The sequence below is a fragment of the Vombatus ursinus genome, unplaced genomic scaffold, assembly GCF_900497805.2.
Source record: "Vombatus ursinus unplaced genomic scaffold, bare-nosed wombat genome assembly UNPS02000580.1, whole genome shotgun sequence".
In the NCBI taxonomy this organism is placed as follows: Eukaryota; Metazoa; Chordata; class Mammalia; order Diprotodontia; family Vombatidae; genus Vombatus; species Vombatus ursinus.
The window spans coordinates 12,472,208-12,496,933 of NW_020940358.1; the positions used below are offsets into that span (position 1 = coordinate 12,472,208).

General features: G+C 37.8%; 1 protein-coding gene across 6 annotated transcripts in view; it reads right to left on the bottom strand.

The window, feature by feature from the left end:
• The window catches only part of PHACTR3 (phosphatase and actin regulator 3), a 309,402-nt gene extending 286,706 nt beyond the window's left edge, over window positions 1–22,696 (bottom strand). For all 6 annotated transcript variants that reach the window (XM_027848889.1, XM_027848881.1, XM_027848873.1 and 3 more), the window contains exon 1: window positions 22,492–22,696. In XM_027848889.1, the coding sequence (XP_027704690.1) occupies window positions 22,492–22,588 (97 nt within the window). In that variant the 5' untranslated portion in view covers window positions 22,589–22,696. The remainder of the gene's footprint in view (window positions 1–22,491) is intronic.
• Between the last annotated feature and the right edge of the window lie 2,030 nt (window positions 22,697–24,726).

The window sequence follows — 24,726 nt, forward strand, 5'->3', positions numbered from 1 at the left end:
TACTGGTGGTGTCTGCTATGTGCTGAGGCCAGTGGGATTCTTTTGCATTTCCCTGGGGCTAAACTGAAGCATGTGGAGGTCTGACCCCTGAAGGATGCCTGCCTGCCCTGGGCTGCACTGAAGAACATAGTGGTTCTTGAAGCTAGAGTCTGCCAGTTCCCTTGGCTATGCTAAGGCATGCAGGGGAATCCTGATGTTGGCATTTGCCTGCTTCACCACACTGGGGCTCAGGATCTCCCACTGGTTTGCTGAGGTGGGGCTTGCTGGGATGTTACCTGTCCTGGAATATGCTCCCCTTTTACCCAAGTGAGATGGACTTTTCTTGCCAATCTTACAAGTCTCCTGGGCTAAAAGACCACCCCACCCCATCTTTCTGTTGGCTTCACTGTCCCAGGATTTGTTCTAGGGTGCTATTTTATGGTTGTTTGGTTGGTTGGAGGCAAATATGGGACAGGTATAGTGATATACTGCTTACTCTGCCATCTTGGCTCCCAGAAGTCTGTAAAGGATAGCATTTTTCATCAAAGGTCCTTCAGAATTGTCTCAAATCATTGTATTGGTGAGAATAGCTAAATAATTCACAGTTGATCATCATACAATATTGTTATTACTGTGTACATTGATCCCTTGGTTCTGCTCACCTCACTTTGTATCAGGTCTTGTAAGTTCGTGTTTTTCTGAAAGCATCTTGCTTGTCATTTCTTGAAGTACAATAGCATTCCATCACAATCATATACCACAACTTGTTCAGCCATTCCCCAATTGGTAAGCATCCCTTCAATTTCCAATTCTTAGTCACCACAAAAAGAGCTGCTATAAATATTTTTGTACATATAGGTCCTTTTCCTTTTTTATGTCTCTGGGATATAGATCTATTGTTATTTCTGGATTAAAGGTATGCGCAATTTTATAGCCTTTTGAGTATCGTTCCGAATTGGTCTCCAGAGTGATTGGATCAGTTCACAACTCCAGTAACAGTGAATTAATGTTTCAATTTTCCCATACCACATTTGTCATTTTCCTTTTCTGTCATATTAGTCAATCTGATAGGTATAAGGTGGTACTTCAGAGTTATCTTAATTTGCATATCTCTAATCAATAGTGATTTAAAGCAGTTTTTTCATATGACTATAGGTAGCTTTGATTTCTTTATCTGAAAACTGTTCATATCCTTTGACCATTTATCAGTTGGAGGTGACCTGCATTATTATAAATTTGACTCAATTCTCTATATATTTGAGATATGAGGCTTTTATGAGAGAAATTTGCTTAATGAGAGGAAGTTTCCCCCAGTTTTCTATTTTCCTTCTAAACTTGGCTGCATTGATTTTGTTTGTGCAAAAACTTTTAAATGTAGTATCATTAAAACTATCCATTTTACATCCTGTAATGCTTTCTATCTCTTGTTTAGTCATAAAATTTTTCCTTATCCATATATCTGACAGGTAAACTATGCCATGTTCCCCTCATTCGCTTATGGTGTTACTCTGTATGTCTAAATCATGTACCCATTTTGACCTTATCTTGGCATATACTGTGAGATGTTGGTCTATGCCTAGTTTCTGCCAAACTGCTTTCCAATTTTCCCACTTTTCATCAAATAGTGAGCTCTTGTCCTAGTAATTTGGATCCTTGGGTTTATCAAACATTAAGTTACTACAGTCGTTTACTACTATGTATTATGTACCTAATCTATTCCATCTACTACTCTATTTCTTAGCTAGTACCAAATTGTTTTGGTGATTAATGCTTTGTCATAGTTTGAGATCTGGCATGGCTAAACCACCTTCCTCCATATTTTTTTTCATTACTCCCCTTGATATTCTTGACCTTTTGTTCTTCTAGATGAATTTTGTTAAATTTTCTAGCTCTATAAGATATTTTTGGTTGTCTGATTGGTATGACACTGAACAAGTAAATTAGTTTTTGTAGAATTTTTGTTTTTATTATGTTGGCTCAACCTGCCCATGAACAATTAATATTTTTCCAATTGTTTAGACATGACTTTATTTCTATGAAAAGGGTTTGGTAATTGCATTCATATATTTCTGGGCTTTATCTTGGCCCAAGACTTGTCCCAAGTCCTCCATTCTTTGTAAATGAGGGGAACTATGGATGTGGAATGTTGTATACCGTGTCAGGCTTGACTGATATCTCAGTTGTTTTTGCTGAGCTGCTCTTTATCTATTTTTTTTTCATTTTTTTTTTTGTCACAAAGGAAAGCTTATTCAATGATGGAGGAGGGGACCGCAGCATATATTGAGAAATGAAAGTAACACAAAAGCAAAAGTCATCAATAATTTTTTTAAAATATAAAGAACCTAAGTCATCTGACTTCAAATCTAACACCCATTCCACTATACCAAGCTGCCTTTATATTTTTCCAGATAGGTAGAGGATAAAGTGGAGAAATCAGAAAAAGGTTCTTGTGGGAGGACACAAGTGAGCTAAGCCTTAAAATGAGTTAAAGAGATTTGATGGATTGTTAGAACTGTAAGGAACTTTAGATAATTTCCAGTCCAACCCCTTAATTTTACAAATGAAGAAACTGAGATTCAAAAGTAGAATTCATCCGGGATCACATTACTAATAAATAGTATAGCTAAGACTTTAAGATAATCAATCTATAATTTAAGAATCAATGAGCCTAACTTAGATTAGGAGTTCTCAACATGGTGTCCCTGAACTGTGTGTGTCTGTCATACACAATACACATACTGATAACTGCCTCTCAATATAACTGTCTATTTTATCCTATCTACTTTATTTTATGTACTTAAAAACATCCTAAGGAGGGGTTCACAGACTTCACCAGACTGTCAAAGAGGTCCATGACCCAAAAAAAGTTAAGAATCCCTGGCCTAGAGCCATAAAATGTAAGAAATCAAAGTGACCTTAGAGATTATCTAATCCAATGCCTTTACTTTATCGATGAAGAAAGTGGGACCTAGAAATGGAGAAATCCTTTTCTGCACAATGTCAATGATGAGAATAGAGTCCTCTTGAAAATTTTTGACTGGATAAGACAAGGCTTATACAGGAGACAAAATTGTTCTTTCTATACTTGTCAGGCTGTCATTTAGAAAAAGCATTAAACTTGATCTGTTTGGCCCCATATGGTAGAATTATACAAGAGGAACAATGGATGGGCATTAGAGATATGTATTTTGACTGGAGAGAAGAAAAAACTGATAATAAGAACAACCCAGAATTGGAAAAGACCATTTCTGAGGCCTGTGAATTTGCCATCCCTGGAAATCTTTGAGCAGAAACTAGATGAGCCCTGGGAAATGATGGGGTTCATATACTTAAATCTATGGAGACAAGATATTATAAGAAATAGTCCCATTTAGATATAGGTTAGACTGGATAGCCTCTGATGATCCTTCAAACTCAGGATTTTACAGTTGCAATCGCCCTACTTCAATGTTCATTCCGTATCGTGCTGTCTGTTGGGATAACACTAATGGTCAGAAAAGAAATCTTTCCAAAGGACCAAAAAGAATGAACTTACAGGACCTTTCTCTTTGGAACACTACAAGAAAGAATGTGGATAGTTGATAAAACATGAGGTGGGTCAGAGATGTATAAGACAATTAAAAAAAACTCTAATACTGGTGGAGGAGGATGGGATAGATAGGAATATTTAATGGATGTTTCTAAGTTTCAGTGTTTTCCAACATCTTAAACATTTTGCTGTAAAGGATTCACCCAATTAATGAAACTCCAAGTGGGAAAAGTCAAATTCAGAAAAAGACATAGATCCACGTTTTGTGTTGAGTGTTCTAAAAGTCTATAGCACAGATTATATAATGCATAATGTTCATTAAATCAGAGGTTGTTCTAAGTCAGGGCTTCTTAAGCTTTTTCCATTCCGGACTCCTATCAGTGCTTCTTAAACTATGGGTCATGACCCTATATGGGGTTGACCCACAGTTTAAGAAGTGCTATATCTAAGTGATAGGAAAATTGATGCATAAACCTCCTTCTATACACATACACACACCCCACCACTGAATTCAAAGAAATCACATAATTCCATTTATCCCCCTCCCCCAGCTGAAATCTTCCCTTCCTTCAAAGCCTATCACAATTATTACTTCCTTCATAAGCCTTTTTTGACTAATCTAGCTAACCAACGTTGACCTCTCTGACACTTAACATCTGAATGGCACCATTCAGCGCTTGACTTTCTCACCTTTCTGAAAGCCATTTGTAAGCAGAAAACCCCTCCTGTTAAGTCCTTTTTGGCTTATCTGTATTCAGCATAGTACCCATCTCTGAGCTAGCACTGCACCTGGCATGCTATGTAAATATGAATTCAGTGCTTAAAGCACACCCTCTGCCCATATCCAGGATTTATGGTCAGTCTCTAAGAATCAGATAAGTTCAATATGCCCCCCCCCCCTTTTTTTGTTTTTGCCAATTAGTTTTTTAACTGCTAGATAGAGGGAATTAAAGTGATCTGAGGATTTCTTCAATTTACTAAATGTAGGTTAAAGACCAAAGTTATATTTGGAGGAATGGAATTATACTAGTGAATAAATATTACAAAGTGACATTGTTTTGGTGGATTATCTAGTTGAAACAGGGTAAATTTATTACATGATCCTTCTAAAACTGGGATTAATACAGTAGGAAAGTCATTAGTTTTCCCAACATAGCCCTAAATGATTTGAGGCTAGTCCCTTAGAGGATAGGCAAAACCTAGATAAAAAACTTTCTCTAGGAGTTTAAGATGATTTAAACTGTTTAATCTAATCATTTTGTCTCTCCATTCCAAATCCATGCTCCACATAGCTGTCAAAATAATCTTCTTATATCAAGATCTGACCTTCTCAGTGCCCTACTCCAAAGTCTCCTGTAGCTGCCCATTGCCTCCCGGATAAAATATGTATTCTTTTGTTTGGCATTTAAAGCCCTTCACAATCTGACTCCCTTTTACTTTTGTAGAGTTATTTCATATCACTGTCTCAGTGTACCTTACATTCCAGCCAGTCTGGCATATTTCATGATGCCCAAATGCAATGTTCCTTTTTATGTCTCTTTGCCTTTGTAAAGTCTGCACTTAAAATGCACTCCTTCCTTTCCTCCACCTCTTGAGTTTCCAACAAGGTTCAGCTCAGGCACCTGCCACCTCCTATGGGAAGCCTTTTCTAATGCCCCTTCTCAAATCATGGTATGCTTATTTGTTTACATGTTGGCACCCCTAGTAGTGTAATAACATAGGAAGTTCCTTAAACGAGATAATGTTTCATTTTTGTCTTTATAACTTCAGCATCTTACATATTGTGGGCACTTGGTCAATGATTTTTGGTTGAATCAGAGAATGGGTTGGTTAACATATGTCTGTTTTTAGCCAGAGCTACTCACAAGAACCATCAAACTAAAATGTAAAGGGAGAGCTTGTGATGAGGGAGTACATGCACTGATGAAAAAAAAAATGAATCTTTCAAAATGCTGAAGTAACACACTGATCAGATTTTTCAACTACATGCCAACAAAATTCTTCCTCCAAATAAGTGTGCTGGTTTGAGCTCAGTTGATTTACCCTTCAGTATAGATTTATTTCAATGCAATACCCTTCAGAGATAAGATCAACTAATATTTTATAGGGTACAGTATTCCAGCACAGCATCGGTAACACCTATAAATTAGAGAAAATCTATAGCATTAAGTTTATAGGCGATGCTTTAAAAATATATTGAGTTCTATAAAAACACAGATGGTATCGCTGAGGCTTTGGAAGCAAAACGACTAACAAGCCTATAAATAATTATACATAATGTTCATGTGTTTACAGAAACTATGATACGATTATAGAAATATATTTTTAAAAGATTACAATTCATTAAAACTCCTGTATCAGTACAAGATGGGCAGGTCTATGGGGATCTTATATTTGGGAAATCAGTCACTTAGACAATTAGATTCTTGAATGTTTATCATTCTATTTTGGTAAATTAGCCATGATGAGATTGCCTAAGATGCCACAAGAAGTGAATTAAAGGCTACTTCTCTGTAAAGCATGAGAGTTTCAGTTCAATTATTTCTAGGCATCAGGGAGTTCTCATAACAATTCCAGAATGCCTCTCACAAAGTTCTGGCTCTTCTAAATGGGCTTTCAGGGACTAATTCTAGAATCTGTTCCTCGGGTCATAAAAACATAGGATCATGGACTTAGAGCTAAAAGGGACCATTTAATCCAATCCTCTCATTTTACAGATGAGGAAACTGAGACCCAGAGAAGTTAAGTACCTTGCTTAAGGTCAAACAAGTAGTAATTGTCAGAGATGATATTTGAACACATGTCCTCTAATATCAGAACCACTAATGTACCAAACTGAATCCTGGGTAATGCTCTAGGATACTATGTGAATATAAAGGCTTATTTTTGTCACTTCATGAACTTACTATTATTATTAAAACTAAGGACAAATATAAGTAAATATCAAAGATATATAAAGTAAATGCAAGGTAGTTTCTGGGAGAAAGGGACAACGAACTTTAGGAATCAAGAAAGGCCTTGTGTAGGAGGCAGAATTTGTTCTGAGCTTTGAAAAAAGCTAAGGATTCCTAAAGAGTGAAGAGGGATTGATTTTTCAGGCACGAGGGACAATTTGTGTCCCATATGGAAAATACTGATATGCAGTTGTATATGCAGTCCATCAAGCTGAGATATAGAAAGATAGATATAGATAGACAGACAGATAGATAATAGATATATATATATATATATACACATATGTGTGTAGGTATATTTATGTGTATGTGTGTATGGAGTGTCTATCCAAGACAGAAAGATAGATAGATAGATAGATAGATAGATAGATAGATGACAGTGTGCTATCTATTTTTATTTTTATGTGTTTTTGCTGATACAATAAGTTTCTGGAAGTCAGGATTATCTTATTTTTGTCTTTGAATCCTTAACACCTAGCACAGGAGTTAAAACCACATGGTAATCATTTAATGAACGTCTATATACTGACTCATCCATTTGGTTTTCCTGCATGAATGATTAGACCAAACTTTAAGTAATCACAGATCTCATTTAAGAGGTCCCATAATATTCTGGGGCTTTTTACCATCAACATAACATCATCTGCATATAGGAATATAGTGCCTCACTATCTCTTGGGAATTTCTCTTCAATTTATACTCTATATTGGACAAATTCCCTAACATCTTTAGCTAGCTCTCTCTCTCCAATACTAGTAATCAGAAGTCCTTCAAACAAAGTTCTTTCTATTTTTATACCTTTAAAGGAATATTGTATGATTTTGACATGAATTTTTTGCTTTGTCAAGTCCAATGCAACTCCAATCAAATTTATTTTAAATATGCTATTGATGCTGAAAAAAGAAATAGATAAAATAACAGACAGTAACACAGACTTCCACTATTTACTAAAGATATTTAACTGATGTAAACTAATCACTAAAACAAAGAGACCAATAGCCTAGAAGTTTCCATATTTATAAAATACAATCTTTTCACCAAGCAGAAAGATATTATGCCCAAAGGCAACACTGATTTAGAACATAAACTTGTCTGTAAATTTTAATGTAGGAGAATGGTTCAAAATTGTAAGCTGCACTGCTCTGCCTCGTAAAACAGAGGCAAGCAGTGAAGGGATAAACAGGTTTGAAGTAAATTAGCAAAATATCCAACTAATCCAAATCATCCTAAAGAAATTTAAAGATAAAAATAGGAGGAGAACAATGAAAAGGCCAAAAAATACTTTAAAAGATATGTAAACTTGTATTTAAGGAATTTTTTCTCAGTAAATCATATTAACAACAATAGAAACCATGATTCTAACACTAAAGAAAAAGCCTTTGACAAAATGCAAAGCTCATTTCCATTAAAAAAAAAACTACTGAAAAGTCTATAAATGAATTAAACTCTTAATATGACAAATAGTATCTATGTAAAATCAAGACCCAGTGTCATACTTAATTGGGATAAACCAGAGTCCTTTCCACTGAGATAAGGGGTAAAACAAGGATGTCAATTATTACTGCTATTATTTGATATCATTCTAGAAATGCTAGTTAGAAAAGTAATATGAGGAAAAGAAATTGAGGTAACAAACATAGGCAAAGTGGGAACAAAATTTATGTTTTACAGATGATAATAATTACTTAAAGAACCATAGAGAGTCAACTAAAATGAATTGAAACAATAATTTCAGCAAAGTTGTAGGATACAAAATGAATCTACATAAACATCAGCATTTCTGTATATTACTCACTTCAAAAAAACACAGCAGAAAGTCATGTGAAGATAAATTCTATTCAAAATAACTACAGAACATATAAAATACTTGACAGTCTATCTCCCAAGATACATACAAGAATTATATAAATATATGAGGATTATAGGTACTAGCTGACAGAAATACTCCATGTTTGATCACTGATTGGTCCCTTATCTGTATACTGGGAAGTTCCTGTATACCGAATAACTAGTTCAATCAGTTTCATTTAGGCAAGAATGCAAGGCTCTCTTGATCATAATCAGTTCAGCAAATTCATTAATGCAGGTTCACAAGGTTAGCAAACTTTCTTAATCACAATGCCCTAATGATCAGCAAACCAATACAGATATAATGGCAGAGAATCAGGACTCTGAGTTCTTGATCAAGGTATGAATCCCACTGTACTCCCACCACCACCACCACCACCACCCATGCTTGTCAATGGAGATGGAAGGCAGGGAAGCCATGTGCTTGAATGCCTGTGAGTAATAAACTGCATGATTTGTGATCTTTTGAGAACTTGTGTTCCTTCTCGGTACCTTACCCAGAATCTCCTCACAGAAAACAACTACAAAACTGTCTTTACATAAATATAGAACTAAACAAGCAAAGGAATATTATTTCCTTATAGGCAGGCAAAGCCAATATAACAAAAATGACTATACTATCTAAAGTAATTTACTTATTCAATGCCATATCAACCAATCTACCAAAGAATTTACTTATAGAAAAAGTGGGAAGAAAGGGGGACTAGTAGTATCAGATCTCAAACTATACTACAAATAAGTAATCACCAAAGCTATTTCTTACTGGTTAAGACATATAGAGAGGTTCATCAGTAGAACAGATTAGGGATGTAACTTATAGAAACAAAAGAACAGTAGCATAACCTAAATATCTCAACTACTGGGACAAAGATTCACCATTAAACAAAAACTGCTGGGAAAGCTGAAAAGCAGTCTGGTTGAAATTAGGTATATACCAAATTTTTACACAATTTACCAAGATAGATTCTGATACATGGCTTAGATATAAATGGTCACATGATAAATAAATTAGAAGAGCAAGAAAGAAAATATCCTTTACAACTATGAAGAATTCATGACCAAACAAAGAATAATAAGAATCAAAGAAGATAAAATGGACAGTATTGATTACATAAAATTAAAAAGATTTTGCACAAACAAAATCAGAGCAGTTGAAAATGAGAAAGGAAATAGTTAATTAGGAAAACATCTCTTTATAAAGTTTCTCTGATAATGGTATCCTGCCCAAGATATATGAAGGAAATGACCTAAATTTATAAGAACAAGAGCAATTCCCCAGTAGATAAATGAGTAAAGAATATGAACAGGTAGTTCTCAAATGAAAATTCCAAGTTATAAAAAAAATACTGAAAAATTTCCAAATCACTTATAATTAAATAAATGTACATTGAAACTCTTATATTTTACCACATACCTGTTAGATTGGCAAAAATGGCCCAAAAAATGGCAAATCCAGCCATCTAAAAAACAATTTGGAACTCATCCTTTTGACCCAGCAATTTTACTCGGGCCTATATACCAAAGAGACTAAAGATAGGAAACAACCTATATGTACAAAAGTATTTATAACAGTTCTTTCTATAGTGCCAAAGAACTGGAAATTAAGGTTTTCATCAATTGGAAAAAATTGAACAAATTATTATATAGTAATATAATGCAATATTCTTGCATTGTAAAAAATGACAATAGGGACAGTTTCAGAGAAACCTGAGAAGATTTGTATGAACTGATAGAGAATGGAGTAAACCCCAAGACTAATTTATGCAATACAATGTAAATGAAAATGACTTTGAAAGACTTCAGAACTCTGATCAATAATGAAATGACCACTTATTCTAAACAATCAATAATGAAGTATGCCACCCATCTTCTGGCACAGAAGTAAGAGATTCAATATGAGAAATGAGACATTTTTGGCATGTCCAATGACAAAAGTGGTTTTGCTTGACTACATGCATAATTGTTACAAAAGTTTGGTTTTACTTTTTTTTTAATGGGAGGGAGGTGAAAGGAGAGAGTGGATAGAGTGGAGAAGGAAAGAAAAACAGAGAGATAGATACAGAGAGAAGAGAAAGAAGTTTATAAGGAATTACAGGCAAGCTAAACAGACTTGAAAGTTACATGTTGAATTTATTATGTACTTAAAAATAAAAGTAAACTATATAATAGAAATTCACAATTTAAAGTATCATCTTCCCCATACATTAGTCTATGTATATGGGAATGCTAATTTTATTTAGTGTTGAAAATCAGTATTTTTTAAATGTCAAATTTTTTTTTAAAAATATTTTCTCCATCAATGACTGTGGGGGCATCAGATTTAGACACTAGCATCCGGTTCCTGATGTATTGAAGCAGAAATAGCACTAAAGAAAACAAAGAAGAGAAAAGAGTTTGGATTAGACCAAATATACAGAAAAGATATTCCCGCTGAAGGCAACACAATTTCAGAGATTTCAGGAAACTAATTCTCAAGAAACATGAACAAAGGGAGGATATTGAACATTTGAAAAACTATGGACATTATTTTACAGTGACGGAGAGACACAGACAGACAGAGTCACAGAGAGACAGAGAGACAGACAGGTAGGGAGAATCAGGGAGAGAAGGACACAGAGACCAAGAAAGACAGAGACCAAGAGAAAGAGAGATGAGAGACAGAGACAGAGCAATATAAGAAAATAGCAATGACTACCTGCCCATAGGCCTATGTTTCCATCTCTTCACAGTCTTTAGAAGTTATCCCTCCCCCCACCACATACATATTAGAACATCCTTGATAAAGGTATTAGTAGGAAACAGGCAGGCTTTCATTATTCTACAAGAGACATCACTTTATAGCCATATTATTGCCTGAAAGTTGCAGAGAACATGAAATCCCACTGTTTTAATTGTTTGTTGGCTATTTTAAAAAATATTATTCAATAGAGCAAAACATCACCTTAAGGGAGCTGACAAAGTGAAAACAAAAAGTATGGAAAGAGAAAAAACTAAATTGCTAGTTTCATCTCTAGTTGAATGTTTGTAGTGACTTTACCATGAAAGTGTCACCCCAGAGTGGGTATTTTAGTTTATTACGCATACTAGATTAGCCTATCATGCTTGGTTGGCCATTTAGAAAGCTAATGTCTGACATCAGCCCATTATCCAATATTGGTCATATAAAATAGGAAAATAAATTATATTGTTACCTCTAAAAATTCTTTTTTATTTTACTTATGTAAAACCACTATAAAATAAATGGGTTAAAATGAGTCCCACAAATGGCCGTGATAACTGAATTAAATTCTCCCCCCCATCAATTGAAATCCATAAATAAATAGAAAATCTAATTTTTACTCCATTAATAAAAATGTGAAACTGGGTCTATCTTAACCCAGGTTATTTTTAATCTTAAATGAAATTTCATCTTAGAAGAAACATAACAATAGCTAGCATTTAGATAGCATTTTAATTAAGGTTTGCAAAATACTTTAAAATATCAACTCATTTTATCATCCCAACACCACTGGGAGATAGGGACTATTATTATCCCCATTTTACAGATGAGGACACCAAAGGTGACAGAGATTAAGTGACTTGTCTACGGCCACACAACTAGTAAGTGGCTGGGTTTAGATTTGAACTTAGATCTTCTTGCCTCCAGGTCCAGCACTCTATCCATTGTACCACCTAGCTGCCTCTACTTACATAATATTCAAGTAATACAATATGTTAAGCCCCATGTGTCCAACACTCAATGAGTCAAATGTGTCCAAAATTAAATTTGTAAGAAAAAAAATTTCCCCTAATTATCCAGCACACATTAACTAGTAGGTCACTGGCCTTAACCACTCTGCCAACACTCCTAATGTATAACTGACTACCACCAGGTGTCATACTATTAAGCATGAATAAATTAGTCATTTTAATTGAAACTGGATTATATTATATAATTAAATTCAAATGTCCTGCACACTCATGAATTTTTGATCACATAATCCATGACTGAAAAAGAAACAAGTTGCCCCTTTATCAGCTAATTATAGCTGCTTATTACCAGAAGCTACTTTCTTTTTTCATGGTGGAGGGGAGGAGAATCATTTTTAGTTTTATTGATGTGTTTTGTTTTTATATTACATACATTCACAGATTATTACTACTTCATGAGAGATCTCTTGTAACAAAGTAAAACAGTTAAGCAAAACTAGCAATATAGTGTACCTTGTCTGAAAGTGCAGCCAACATTTCACATCTGTCTCCCCTCCCCACCTCTCTATTTTTTTAAGTGAATAGGAATCCATTTTCTCTCCTTCTTACCCCTCACCTTACTAAAAAAGAAAAGAAAAAAAGCACATTTCTTGTGTCAAATACGCATAATCAAGCAAAACAAATTCCTTTGATGGTTGTATATAAAAATATATCTCATTTTGGATTGTAAATGCATTATCTCTCTAATGAATTGAATGTTTCATGTTCCTCTGGAATCATGAATCACCATTGTATTGATCATAGTTGTCACAGTTTTCAAAGTTGCTTATTTTTACAGTGCCATCCACATATAAAATGTTCTCCTGGTTCTGTTCACTTCTTTCTTCATCAATTTATAAAATCTTCAATTTTTTTTATTTTTATATTATTGAGATTATGTTATAAATTGTTCTGGTTCTGCTCACTTCATTCGGCATTAGTTCTTATACTGCTATCAAATTTTCCCAGTAGTTTTTGTCAAGTAGGGGAGTCCATGTCCCAATGTCCGGGGTCTTTGTGTTTATTAGGGTATTATATATTTTGCACCTAATCTGTTCCACTGATTTATCTCTCTACTTCTTAACCAATACTAAATTGTGCAAATTGCAAAGCATATACAAATCTATATTGGTAAAGGGAATTTCTAGAGCAGGAGCTCCCTCCACATCTCTACCTATAAAATTCGAGGTCCAGAACAACAACAAAATCCTTAAATGAAAGATTATTTTAATCGCCTTCAAAATAAGAGACATATGTTCATGGAGTATATCAGAGTAAAAAGTTAGTTGAACTTTTTGAATAAGGTCATTAAAAGTAGAAGTCATGATGATGGCAACGATGCCTAATCAAAATAAAGAACATGAGTGGGGGGCAGCATCAAAGACATTGGAAAATATGGCCCAAGTAACTAAGTCTACAAATATACATCTTCCATTGTGCTTAATAGAAATCTTAACCAAAAACAGAATGGGGGGGGGTGATTTTACTGTACTTGGAAATCAGAGCCAAAGACCATTCAAACAAAATAACTATCCTCAAAACCTAAGGAATACAAAGGGACTATATATACTTGCTCCCTGTAATAGCAAAGCCATTATTATTGGATTTAGGAGTTATCTTGGTTCCAGATCTTTGCTGATTGTGACTCCTTTAGGGGGAAAGGTCAAAACTTCATGTCAGATAAAATATATCTCCCTGGAAGTAAAGAATATACTGACCACAACAAAGGGCCAGTATCAGATCACAGAAAAGAGTTAATAATGATTCACATTTCTACAGTGATTTGTAGTTAACCCCAAAAAATCCTTATAACAACCCTATAATGTAGGTAATGCATTATTGTGTTGATTTTACAGATGGGGAAACTGAGGCTCAGGGAGTGATCTAATTTTCCCAGGATCAGACTATTTGTTAGTGTTACCAAAAGAATCACTTCACTCCTACTCTGCTGCTTAGACCCTCTAGGACTAAGAACCCTTAACCCTTAGTTTTATTCATAAAAATCAAAATACTAAAGTTCCAACTTCCATTGTCATTAATAATAGATTTAAAGTCAACAGACTTCCCTGAGCAACACTATCTGATCTAAGTATTTCAAAAAATCTTCATAGCACTCAGTTCAGTTCAATAAACACTTATTAAACATAGAGCACTGTGTTGGATGCTGAGGAGACACAAATATGAATAATGCGTTGTTCTTGCCCTTGAGGAGCTTATGTCTAGTAAGGGAGCCTATCTTCTAGCTAAAAGGTTACCCTAAGATTCAAAGATATCCCAGATAGTAATAGACTAATAGACTAATGTCAAAGGATCACAGATTTAGAGCTGGAAGTGACCTCAAAAGTCATTAATGTAACTCCCACATCTTACATATGAGGAAACTGAGGCCCAAAGAAGTCAAATGACTTTCCCAAGATAACATGGTTTGTCAGTGCAAGGGATGGGATACGAATCCAGATCTTCTGGGTGCACAGCCAGAGCTCTTGCCACCCTATTCTCTCAACCATCCAAACACTTCATTCATCATCAAACATTTAAGTTGGACCTACTGTGTGCAGAGCCCTCTTGGTGGTTACACTCTAGTAAGAAGATAAGATACAAACTGACAATTATAATATAAAATATTACAAAAAGGCACTAGCTATAAAACTAGATACCATCACTGCCTCCAAGGAAAGGGAAAGTAAAGGAATCATCGAAGGTTTCCAAAGGAGGTGGCATTTGAATTGGATTTTAAAGAATGAATAGAGATTTCACAGGCGAAAAACAGGACAGCCACAGGAAATAGCAGAAGCGAAAAAGCAAAGACCTGGATGTGGGAGATTGGAAGAGGAGGCAGGAAGACCTCTTAGGAGGCGATAGAGCAAGACTATGGGAATGTGGGTGGTGGCAGTGGAAATAAACAGGAGGTCAGGGATTCGGAAGAGGCAGGATTGATGGTATTTGACCGACTGGATATGGGAGTTGAGGGAGAATGAAGAGATAAAGATCACTCCAAAGACCTTGAACATGTGAGATAGAGTAATTGTAGTGCCACCAATAGAAATAGTGAAATCAGCAAAAGAAGCAGAGGAAGAGAATACACCCAGTCTTAGACATGCTCAGTATAGTGCCAGAGAGTTAGTCGTCCTGGTGCAAATGTCCTGAAGATGCCTGGAGATGTAGGCCTGGGGTTCAGAAAACAGATCAAGGCCAGAGATATAGATTAGGGAGATACCTGAAGATAGAGGAGTAACTAAAGTAAGTCAGTATGAAAGAATGTAATTGAGGCAGCGAGGTGGCACAGAGGATAGAACACTAGCCCTGGAGTCAGGAGAACCTGAGCTCAAGTCTTGCCTCTGACACATAACACTCACTAACTGTGCAACTCTGGGCAAATCACTTAACTCCAATTGTCTCACCAAAACAAAACAAAAGAATATGATTGATAAGAGAGAGAGTATAGGGAAAGAGAGAGCCAAGGACAGACCCTTAGAGAATGCCCACATGGTCACAATCACAGATCATCACAATAACACAATTCAGAGCTCTACGAGAGTATTTTCTGCTAACAGAGCCCCCAAAGAGTTGAACATTATATGGTCAGCCAGCCAGTGATGGTTTTAATTAGTTATTGTCATGATAACTGACTGATTGATGAACTCTGGCTTAATAAACAAGTGAGAAGGGACAGTGAATAATATGAAAACCCAAGAATATCTTAATCCTCCCTCTTTGCTAAAAGTTCAACATAAGAAAAAGGTACCAGGAAGCTTTCTGAGGAACCCAAATATATACTGTCACTCTAGAAACAATGGAATAATAGCTCTAGAAAACAATGGGATTCTTACAATGCTGTTCATTGTTTCTGTCACCACCCTCCTCACAGAAAACTGGGGGAATGGAAAACATCCAGAAGTGTGCTGATAAATGTTTAACAACCATCTCTGTGAGGGAGGATATACTCATGACATTTTAAGTTTAACCTGTAATATCAACATTTCATGTTAGTCTCCCAATGCTAGACAATTAAGAAAATCAATCAAGCCCTGATTTGTAATGTTTGCTGATTTCCAAAGTATAAATGGTCACACTGAAAATTTAACAATCAGTTTCAGAGCCTGTCTGTTCTGGGTCAGCCACACAAATGATTCAAGGTGGTTATGGCTTAGGCCCAGATGGAGGGGAGACTGAGGAATGAAGAAATGTTGGAGTATGCTTTCCCCCAGTTTTATAGTAAAAGCTTCCAGTGAATTTTGGTAGAAATCCCAAATGCAACAAGTTGACTATTAATTAAGCTTAAATAGAGGAAGGACTAGGGAAAGCACAATCCCCCAGGCTTGTTAAAATGAAGTCATTAGTTTAACATATGTAGGTAGAGGTCGCAGGGGAGAGAACACTCCCTTTGCTGGAGACCTGCCACTTGGAAATGGCTATTATTAAGAACAAGCAGAATATAAGCCTGCCCAATATTTATGGGAGCTAAGTAATTATGGGAAAAGAGTGATCTAGGGGACAATGGAAGGGTACTACTTCAAGCCAGAATCAACCTGGTACAGCAGAAAGAGCATGTGCTCAAATCTCATTTATAATGCTTCCTACCTGACTGATCTAGAACAAGACACTAAACCTTTGATCATTTTTTTTAAATAGTAGTAATAATCTTTGGATTACCTGCCACTCAAGGCTAGTGTGGGGAAAGTAAATAACTTTTAAAGTGTGATGGAAATATGAACTGAGGTTTGTATTGCTGTCCCAAAATATCTTCCCTCACCACACTGATGTGCTGCTACTGGAAAGTCACAGTATTGCTATCTTGAGCTTTAGCCATGTTTCCTGCTAAAAGTTCAATGCTACTTAGGAATGTTGCAATAGTTCATCCTAGCAGTGAGAAGGGCCTGGTCTAAGGTGGTATAGAGACAGGAGGGATAGAAAAGAGGCTGATGGATAGGACAGATTGGAGAGCTATAGTGGGTGGAACTGACAAGCTGGAAAATGGTTGGTAGTGAGGAAGAAAGGAAAGGAAAGGGTTAAAGATAACCTAAACTTTTGAATAAGAGTTCAGAGGTATACAGAGGAAGGTCAGAAGGAAGAGCTAGAGTTCTCAGATTAACCTGACAGAAGTAGAGCTTTCTCTGCCATGGAGCTCATACTTAGGAGCCCTGGCTTCAGAGCCAGACCTGGCATCTATCAAATCCAGGTTCAGCTGCTTGCTATTCAAGTGGCAAGTCATTTCATTTCATTTCACTTCACTTTCCTCCCCTGTAAAATGAAGGGTGGGGGGTGGATTTCCTTCCTCTAGCTTAAGTCCTACCAAGAGGTCCTCTGAATCCACAGTGTGGGGGACAGGTGACTTGAAGTCTTCAAAAGCTGTTCCTGTGAAGCACAAGCTCTGGCAGGTCTCAGCAAACTTGAAAGAAAAGCTTTGAGCACGGCCTTAGTGATGGTGTGTGGGGCTGTCATCGGAGGATCAACACAGCTAAATATGCAGAGCCTTGTCACCGGTTTATCCACAGCATGATCACTTTTCCAGCCATGTCAGTTCACTAAGATCATCTTCAAAGGTGCACCAGGGCTGCAATCTGGATCAGTGCAGGGGCTACAGATACCAAAGAAATCATGAATCCTGAAAGTATTGTATACTCCATTACCTGGGGTAAGTGCCATATAACACCATCAGAACCATAGGATTAAGAGCTAGGAAAAAAAAAACATAGAATCCAACTAATCTTCTTTATTTTGAATATGGGGAATCTGTATCCTAATGAGATTAAGTGACTTGCCTGAGACCACAGATGTAATAAATAATTGTATTTGTCAATCATATATCTTCTGTCTTCAAATTCAATACTTCCTCCCCACCCGGCCTCACATACCCTCTTGCAATCCCAGAGTTTCAGTGCCTTATTAACCACCAACACATTTTTTTAATATTAATTTGCATTTACAAAGCAAAGAATCTTCAAAACCTTTTATCAGTAGAAAATAGGGCCCGAGGGAAAGTCACACATAACTGCATTAGCACTATTAAAGGTGCAGCCCAGTTTGGGGATATCTGGTCCCTAGATTTCTGTTCATTCCCTTTCTACAGCTCCAGTCTGGAATTCAACATTTTCAGAACAGCAGCACTAGGCTCTCTGCATTCTCACATTATTATTGGAGGGCTTTTATCTTTTGGGGAAACAATGTCAAGTTTTGACATCCCCCACCAAGACCTGCTTCACCATCAATCAGAAATTAACACTGGTTAACAAACCTGACTCCCAACAGTTCAGCTAGCAGTAGAAAAGAGGGAAAGGGGGACATCTCTTCCTCCTACATTTGTGTCCCCTAGAGCTATTTCTGGGTCCCTATTAGTAAATAAAAATCTCTACATGTGACACAGGTTTGAAAGGAGAGAAGAGAGGAAGAAAGGTATGCAACAGAGGGCACTTAGGAACATACTATTTTAGAGATGAAAGGAGCTTAGAGGAGCTAAGTTCAACTCCCTCATTTTCCAGAGCCCTCTAAGAGGCGAAGTGACTTAAGGAATGCTAATACTGAAGTGGAGGAAGTGACCCTGGAAAGCCAGAGAGCAGAGCGATAGCTCTGCACCTTTAAAAGGGTGACAGAAGACAAGGGAATCACAGAGGGAAAATTCCCAAGACAAACTTCACCTGCTTTAAAATTCTGCCATGCCTTCCTATTAACAAGGCATACACCTTTCCCAATTTTGTCATTTACCAACCAGAATATTCTCAGTGTAAGATAATTTGATGCAGTGGAAAACACTGGACCTAGAGTCAAGAAACCTAAGTTTTAGGTCTCTAAGGCTTTACTAGCCACTAGTCCTTGGGCAAGTCATTTTATGACCTCTCTGGACTTGTTTTACCCATTTTTCCCTATGCAGTTAGGTGGAACAGTGGAGAGAGCACCAGACTTGGAGTCAAGAAGACTCGAGTTAAAATCCTGCTTCAGACATTTACTTAGCTGTGTGACATTGGCCCAGTAACTCAATCTCTCAGCCTCAGTTTCCTCATCTGTAAAATGAGGATAATAATAGTAGCACTTACCTTCAAGGGTTATTATAAGGATCAAATGAGATTATTCATATATATGTATGCATATATATATAGTATGTGTATGTATAAGGCACTTTGCAAACTTTAAAGTTCTATATAAATGTTGTTATGATTTTACAAGCAGGGATAACAATTACTATCCTGATTGCTTCATGGAGCTGTTGAGAAGATCAGACATGATGATGGATCTACGTGCCTCAGTAAACTATAGAGGATGTTGTTACTAAGGAAGGAAAACAGTGTTTGGAGGTCATATGATAGTTTTCACAATTCAGACACTGTTCTCAGAAATCACGGATTCCCTCTAGTTCAGCTGGTTTTCATTAAGCTTCCAAGAGAATAAGACATTTTTAGGCTTGAATCAATCTGAGTTCTTCTATCACAATCATCTGAAAAGTCAACAGGATAAGATGACGAGTGCTAACTACAAACACAATGACGAGCTGAACAAACCAGGCTTTAGATTTCAACTTGCCTTCTTTTCTATCCCTATAACCACAGCTTTAAATCAGCATCATCTGACAAGTGTCATAACATTATCAATCAGTTCCTCTCTCTCAAAAAATCAACTTGTAGAAATATTATCCAGATTAGGGTTGATTCGTCTGGTCTATACTTAAAAGTGGAAAAGAACAAATGGGGTCCCCCATAAACTAGAGAAGACTTGATTATTTTTAAAGTGTCTTTTCTCACTTCAGCTTAGGTACTGGAATTTGCCGCCTCCTCCTCCCCCTTCTACGCCCCCCCCCACCCCGTGCAACCCCAGCAAACAAACCTTCAGGGAACTACTGCACAAAGTAGAGTTAGGGAAAATAGGCAAAATCGACTGGGAAAGAATTTGAGGACTTATATGAACTGATGCTAGGGGAAGTAAGCAGAACTAGGAAAATATACATGACTACAACAATGTAAATAGAAAGAAAGGGGGTAGGGAACAAACTTGAGTGTTAGATAATGGATAACTATAATGACCAAGCTAGGTTCTGAAAAGGGTTGAGAAAATGCATTTCTTTAGCTTTGAAGGAGCTACTGAGAAACATTACATATACTATCAGACTGTTGATTTGTTAGTTTGATAAATTGCCTTTCCTCTGTTACAAGAGTAAGAGAGATACTGTAGTTGGAAATGAAATAGATGATATTGATAAAAAATAAAAAGTTAAAAAAATAAGCTGGGCAAATTCTGTGTATGTTCATGTCTTCTGAGAAGGTGCAAGTCACCACTATACTGCTGGCCTGAAGAACTGCAAAAAGTCTGGGTTAGATACAGACCAGGCAGGCAAAGATTAAAAAACTGTCCACCAAGTTACTCTGCTTCAACCTGTACTTAAGCATTTAAGCTGTGAAGCCACATAGCAATTTATAGATCTATATGCATATTTCAGGGCAGTAATGCAGACTGTGGAGTGGAGGGATCAAGGAGACCAGTGGTACTGAAGCCTGTACCCATCAATGACTCCCAGTGGGGGAGGAAGGCCCGGGGCACTGGGATCCCATCATCACTCCATGCCAAACAACATCTGAAGCTTTCAAAGCCTGGGGAAAGGACTGGGGAAAGAGCACAGTTATGATAAATGATATGCAGGTGTAAATGAGAATATAGAATACCTAATGTCCATATTCTGTATTGAGATAACATTACAACACACAGAGGAAATCACTAGATCAGCAAACAACGAAAATGCCTGAGGCTGAAAGAAGTCAGGAGGCTGACTGACCATTCCCCAATTTAAGCACAACATGCATCCCTCTATGGTTACTGCATACAATGATGGTGCCACATTATTTAACAGAACTTAAATGCTACCAACAGCAGATCTCCACTCCTACAATTCCAGATTTTTGTCTCCGAAACCATGTGACATGAATCTTGACTCTCATTCCTCTTTGTGGGGACTATGAATCTATCATCTAGGAATTTATCTAACCCCTTCTTGAACCTATTAATCTTTTCAGACTATACCATCTCAGAAGGTGATTATGTGTTTGCTACTCCTTGTGTCATTTTCCTTAAATTTGTCTTGGATTAATTCTTTCATACTTCAAAGGAATATCTCCTGCCTCCTTCTAGTTTTCCATGATCTGACTCGCAAGCATAGGGTAGCCACCCTCTACATAACTGTTCACAACACATTTTAATTACAGCCCCCTCATTTGCATTAGGGTTCAAAAGTCTCCATATCAAAACAATAGATTGCCATAACTGGAAAGAGCATTTTAGATCATCTCGTCCAAATTCTCCATTTAATAGCTGAAAAAACTGACACCCTATCAAGAAAAGTAACTGGCTTAAGATCACACAGTTGATAAGTACAAAGGAACACAGGATCATAGAGCTGGAAAAAAAAAAATAGAGGTCATCTAGTCAAAGCCTCTCACTTTGTAGATGAGGAAACTAAGGCCCCAATTGTCAAAATGACTAGCCCAAGGTCAATATAAATAGTGAGGGGCAGAGGAGAGATTGGAAAACCACTCGGAATCCGTCACTCTTTCCACTGCAAAATGATGAGTGGCAAAGGCAAAAATGGAACGTCACAAGCCTGGTCACTACAGCCTCTCGTTTGAGTTAAACCTGCTGTATTTTCTCTACCACTATTTCTTAAGGATACATGCCCCCAGAAGTTGTCTGGGGTTGCAGATCATGCTGCTCTTTAGTCATACAACAAGCCCAGGTCCTCTCCTTCCTTAGGAAGGAGGGAGACTGTAGAAAACTTGTTTTTAGTGGAACAATGTCAGGAGCTGTTGGACAACATGCCACGGGAATGGGGCCCCTTCCAAAGCATCCTATTTGGGAAGCATCCTCTTAGGTGGATCATCCTCTTGGGAAGAAGGCATTTGTAATACCTGCCTAAAGCAAGGGCACCCTGGGGTCGCAGAAGAGGAATAGACGTAAATTCTCTCCAACTGCAGGGAGGAGACTTCCTGCCCCAAGGGAAAGCACTAGTTCAGGGGCAGAAAGGGTATTACCAAGCGGGAAGGTGACTCCCAAAGGTCAAGACACAGGATGTGCCTTCAATTCCAAACACCAAACACACTCAGTGGAGAAGGGGTCATGTAGGGCCAGGAAGAAGCCTGGGGTCTCCCCAGGCTCCCCCTGCCTTCCTAGCAGCTGGGATGGAGGGTGGTGTCCCTGGGTTAGGAATTTCTGCACCCTAAAAGCTTGACCCCAGTTTTCGTGCCCCATTCATAGCCTCGCACCCCTCCCCCTCCATAGTACTGTGCCCAGCTGTGACCCTGGGGGAATCAAGGCTCAAAACTCTAAATACAGAAGCAAATGACCCATTTTAAATGACCAGAGTGAGAAGTGAAAAGGAGAGGGCGCTGGCCAGGGTTTTGCCCTTTTCCCTCTCTCATCCCCAGCTAGCTCTCCTCAAGAATCATCTTATGTTCCGGGACGCCCCTTCTTCCCTACCTTGGCGCCTGCCTCTTCGGTCTTTCTCCTGGAACACCAGTAGCAGAGAACGCAGGGGGCCGGTGCAGCGGGAGCCCTCCCCTCCTCGCCCTCCCATGGCAAAGGAGTGAGCCGTACCCGTGCCAGGGGAGAGAAGAGCGCTTAGTTCTTCGGCTCCCCTGCCCCCGGAGGGAGCGCGGGAGGGCAGGGAGGAAGGAAGCGAGCAGAGGAGAAGGGGAGGGGGCCTTGCCGCCGCCCGCCACTGGGCCCGCGGTGCTAGGGTTGGGCCGGGGGCGCGGGCTTTCCCGAGGCAGCGGCTGGTGCACGCTACACAGAGACTACGTTGAGCTCAGGCACCGGGGCGCACTAGTGTTTTGCAACCGAGAGGGGAGGGGAGGTGAAGGGAAAGAGAGGGGCGGCGCCCGGTCCTGGGGCCCCTGCAGGAAAGTGAGTGTGAGTGTGTGTGTGTGTGTGTGTGTGTGTGTGTGTGTGTGTGTGTGTGTGTGTAACCGTGTCCATCCTGCGGTTCGAGCCCACCATTCAGGGGCCGTTTGCTCAAGAGGGGACACAGTGGTGGTGATGCAATGACCTTGCCTTAAGGAAGACACCCAAGACAGTGACTGAGGCAGAGATGTGATGAGCTATATCCCTAAGTACGCAAGAGCGTACACCTTCCAGGACATCCCTCGACACCCAGGCGAGGAAAATGGAACACGTTGACTGTGACCTCCAGTGTTCATCCTCCCCACCATGTCCCACATATTCACAGAGGACTTTCCCTGCTACTTCTTCATTAACATTTCTAGAGCAAATACACAGCTATCCTCTTTTCCTTTTGATTTGTGAAAAGCTGAGGTTTTCTTCAAAAGGAAAAAACAAACAAACAGGTGCTTCTTAAATGAGATGTACTGCTGTATTAACTATATTGCAATGAGGATCATTCATTACCAGAGGGTTGCCCACCAAGTGATCGATCTTTTAGGCTACAGCAACTGGTAAAATCTGCTTGGAACTCCAGGCAAGTAGTGAAAGAATACTCACACTGATTAAATCTCAGATTTATTTTCTAAGTATTGAAGAATAATTAGAATATGTAGGATTTATCTTATTCAGAAGAGTTAACTCGCTTGTGGAAAATAAAGACACATTATAATGCCATGATTCCTTTTTAAATTCAGTTTTTTCTGTATTTTGGATAACCCTGGATTAAACTAAACAATGAAATTTGTCATTCCATCTGCTGAGTTCATTTTTTTTTTCTCAGCACCAGCAATATCTTCTCACAAGATATATTTCCCAGGAAAGGGATAAGGCTCAGGGAATGCTAAAGCTGGTGAAATCATTCAGTTCCATGCACTTTGTGTAATACAATGAAACCTATGTGAATTATTAAAATTATAAAAGACAGGATGATTGCTTTCTGGTGATCCACATAACGGATGTGTTGCAACAGTGTTATATGGATACTAATCAAAATTTAGAGCTGGAAGGGATCTTAGCTGACATCTAGTCCAATCTCCTAATTTTACAAAATAGGAAACATAGGTCCATGGAGGTTAAGGGACTTGCCAAAGATAACAAAAGTAGGGAGCAGAAGAGTCTTGATTTGAACCCAGGTCCTTGACTCCAAAGTCAGTATTCTTTCCAAGGTACCATGCTACCTTCAGTTGCTGGGGGAAAAAAGTATATAATTTAATTCATAAGATGTTTTTATGATATAATACTACAACATATAATAAATTAGAATATATAAAAGAATAATAAGTAGAAACAGAAGTTTGAATGAATCTGTAGTTCTTGAGCTCTTGATTTGAGGAAAACTTTTGACTGAGATAAGCCATTTTATCCATGAGCAAAATCCTGAAAAATTTGAAATGAGAAAAATTATACTAGAACAAAATTATGGCTCTGTAACTGTGAGATACTGGTTAAAGCAAAGAATAGAGAGATGACTTCAGAGTAGGTAAGTCCTGGGTTCAAGTCCAGTCTCTAACAGGCACTAGCTATGTGACTATGAGCAATTCATTTATCGATCAGTTACTTTAGACAACTCTTTACAACTATGCATTACAGAATGCTTGCTGACCTATATTGGTAGAGGAAATTTCCTCACCAGGAATTCCCTAAAGTGATGGCATAAAATGCGCAAGAGTGATCATGCCTAAACAACCTTCCTCAAACACCGCTTTCATCATGTTATTGCAGTTTTCAAAAATCTATAATGGTTCCCTATGTCAATAATAATAGCTAGCATTT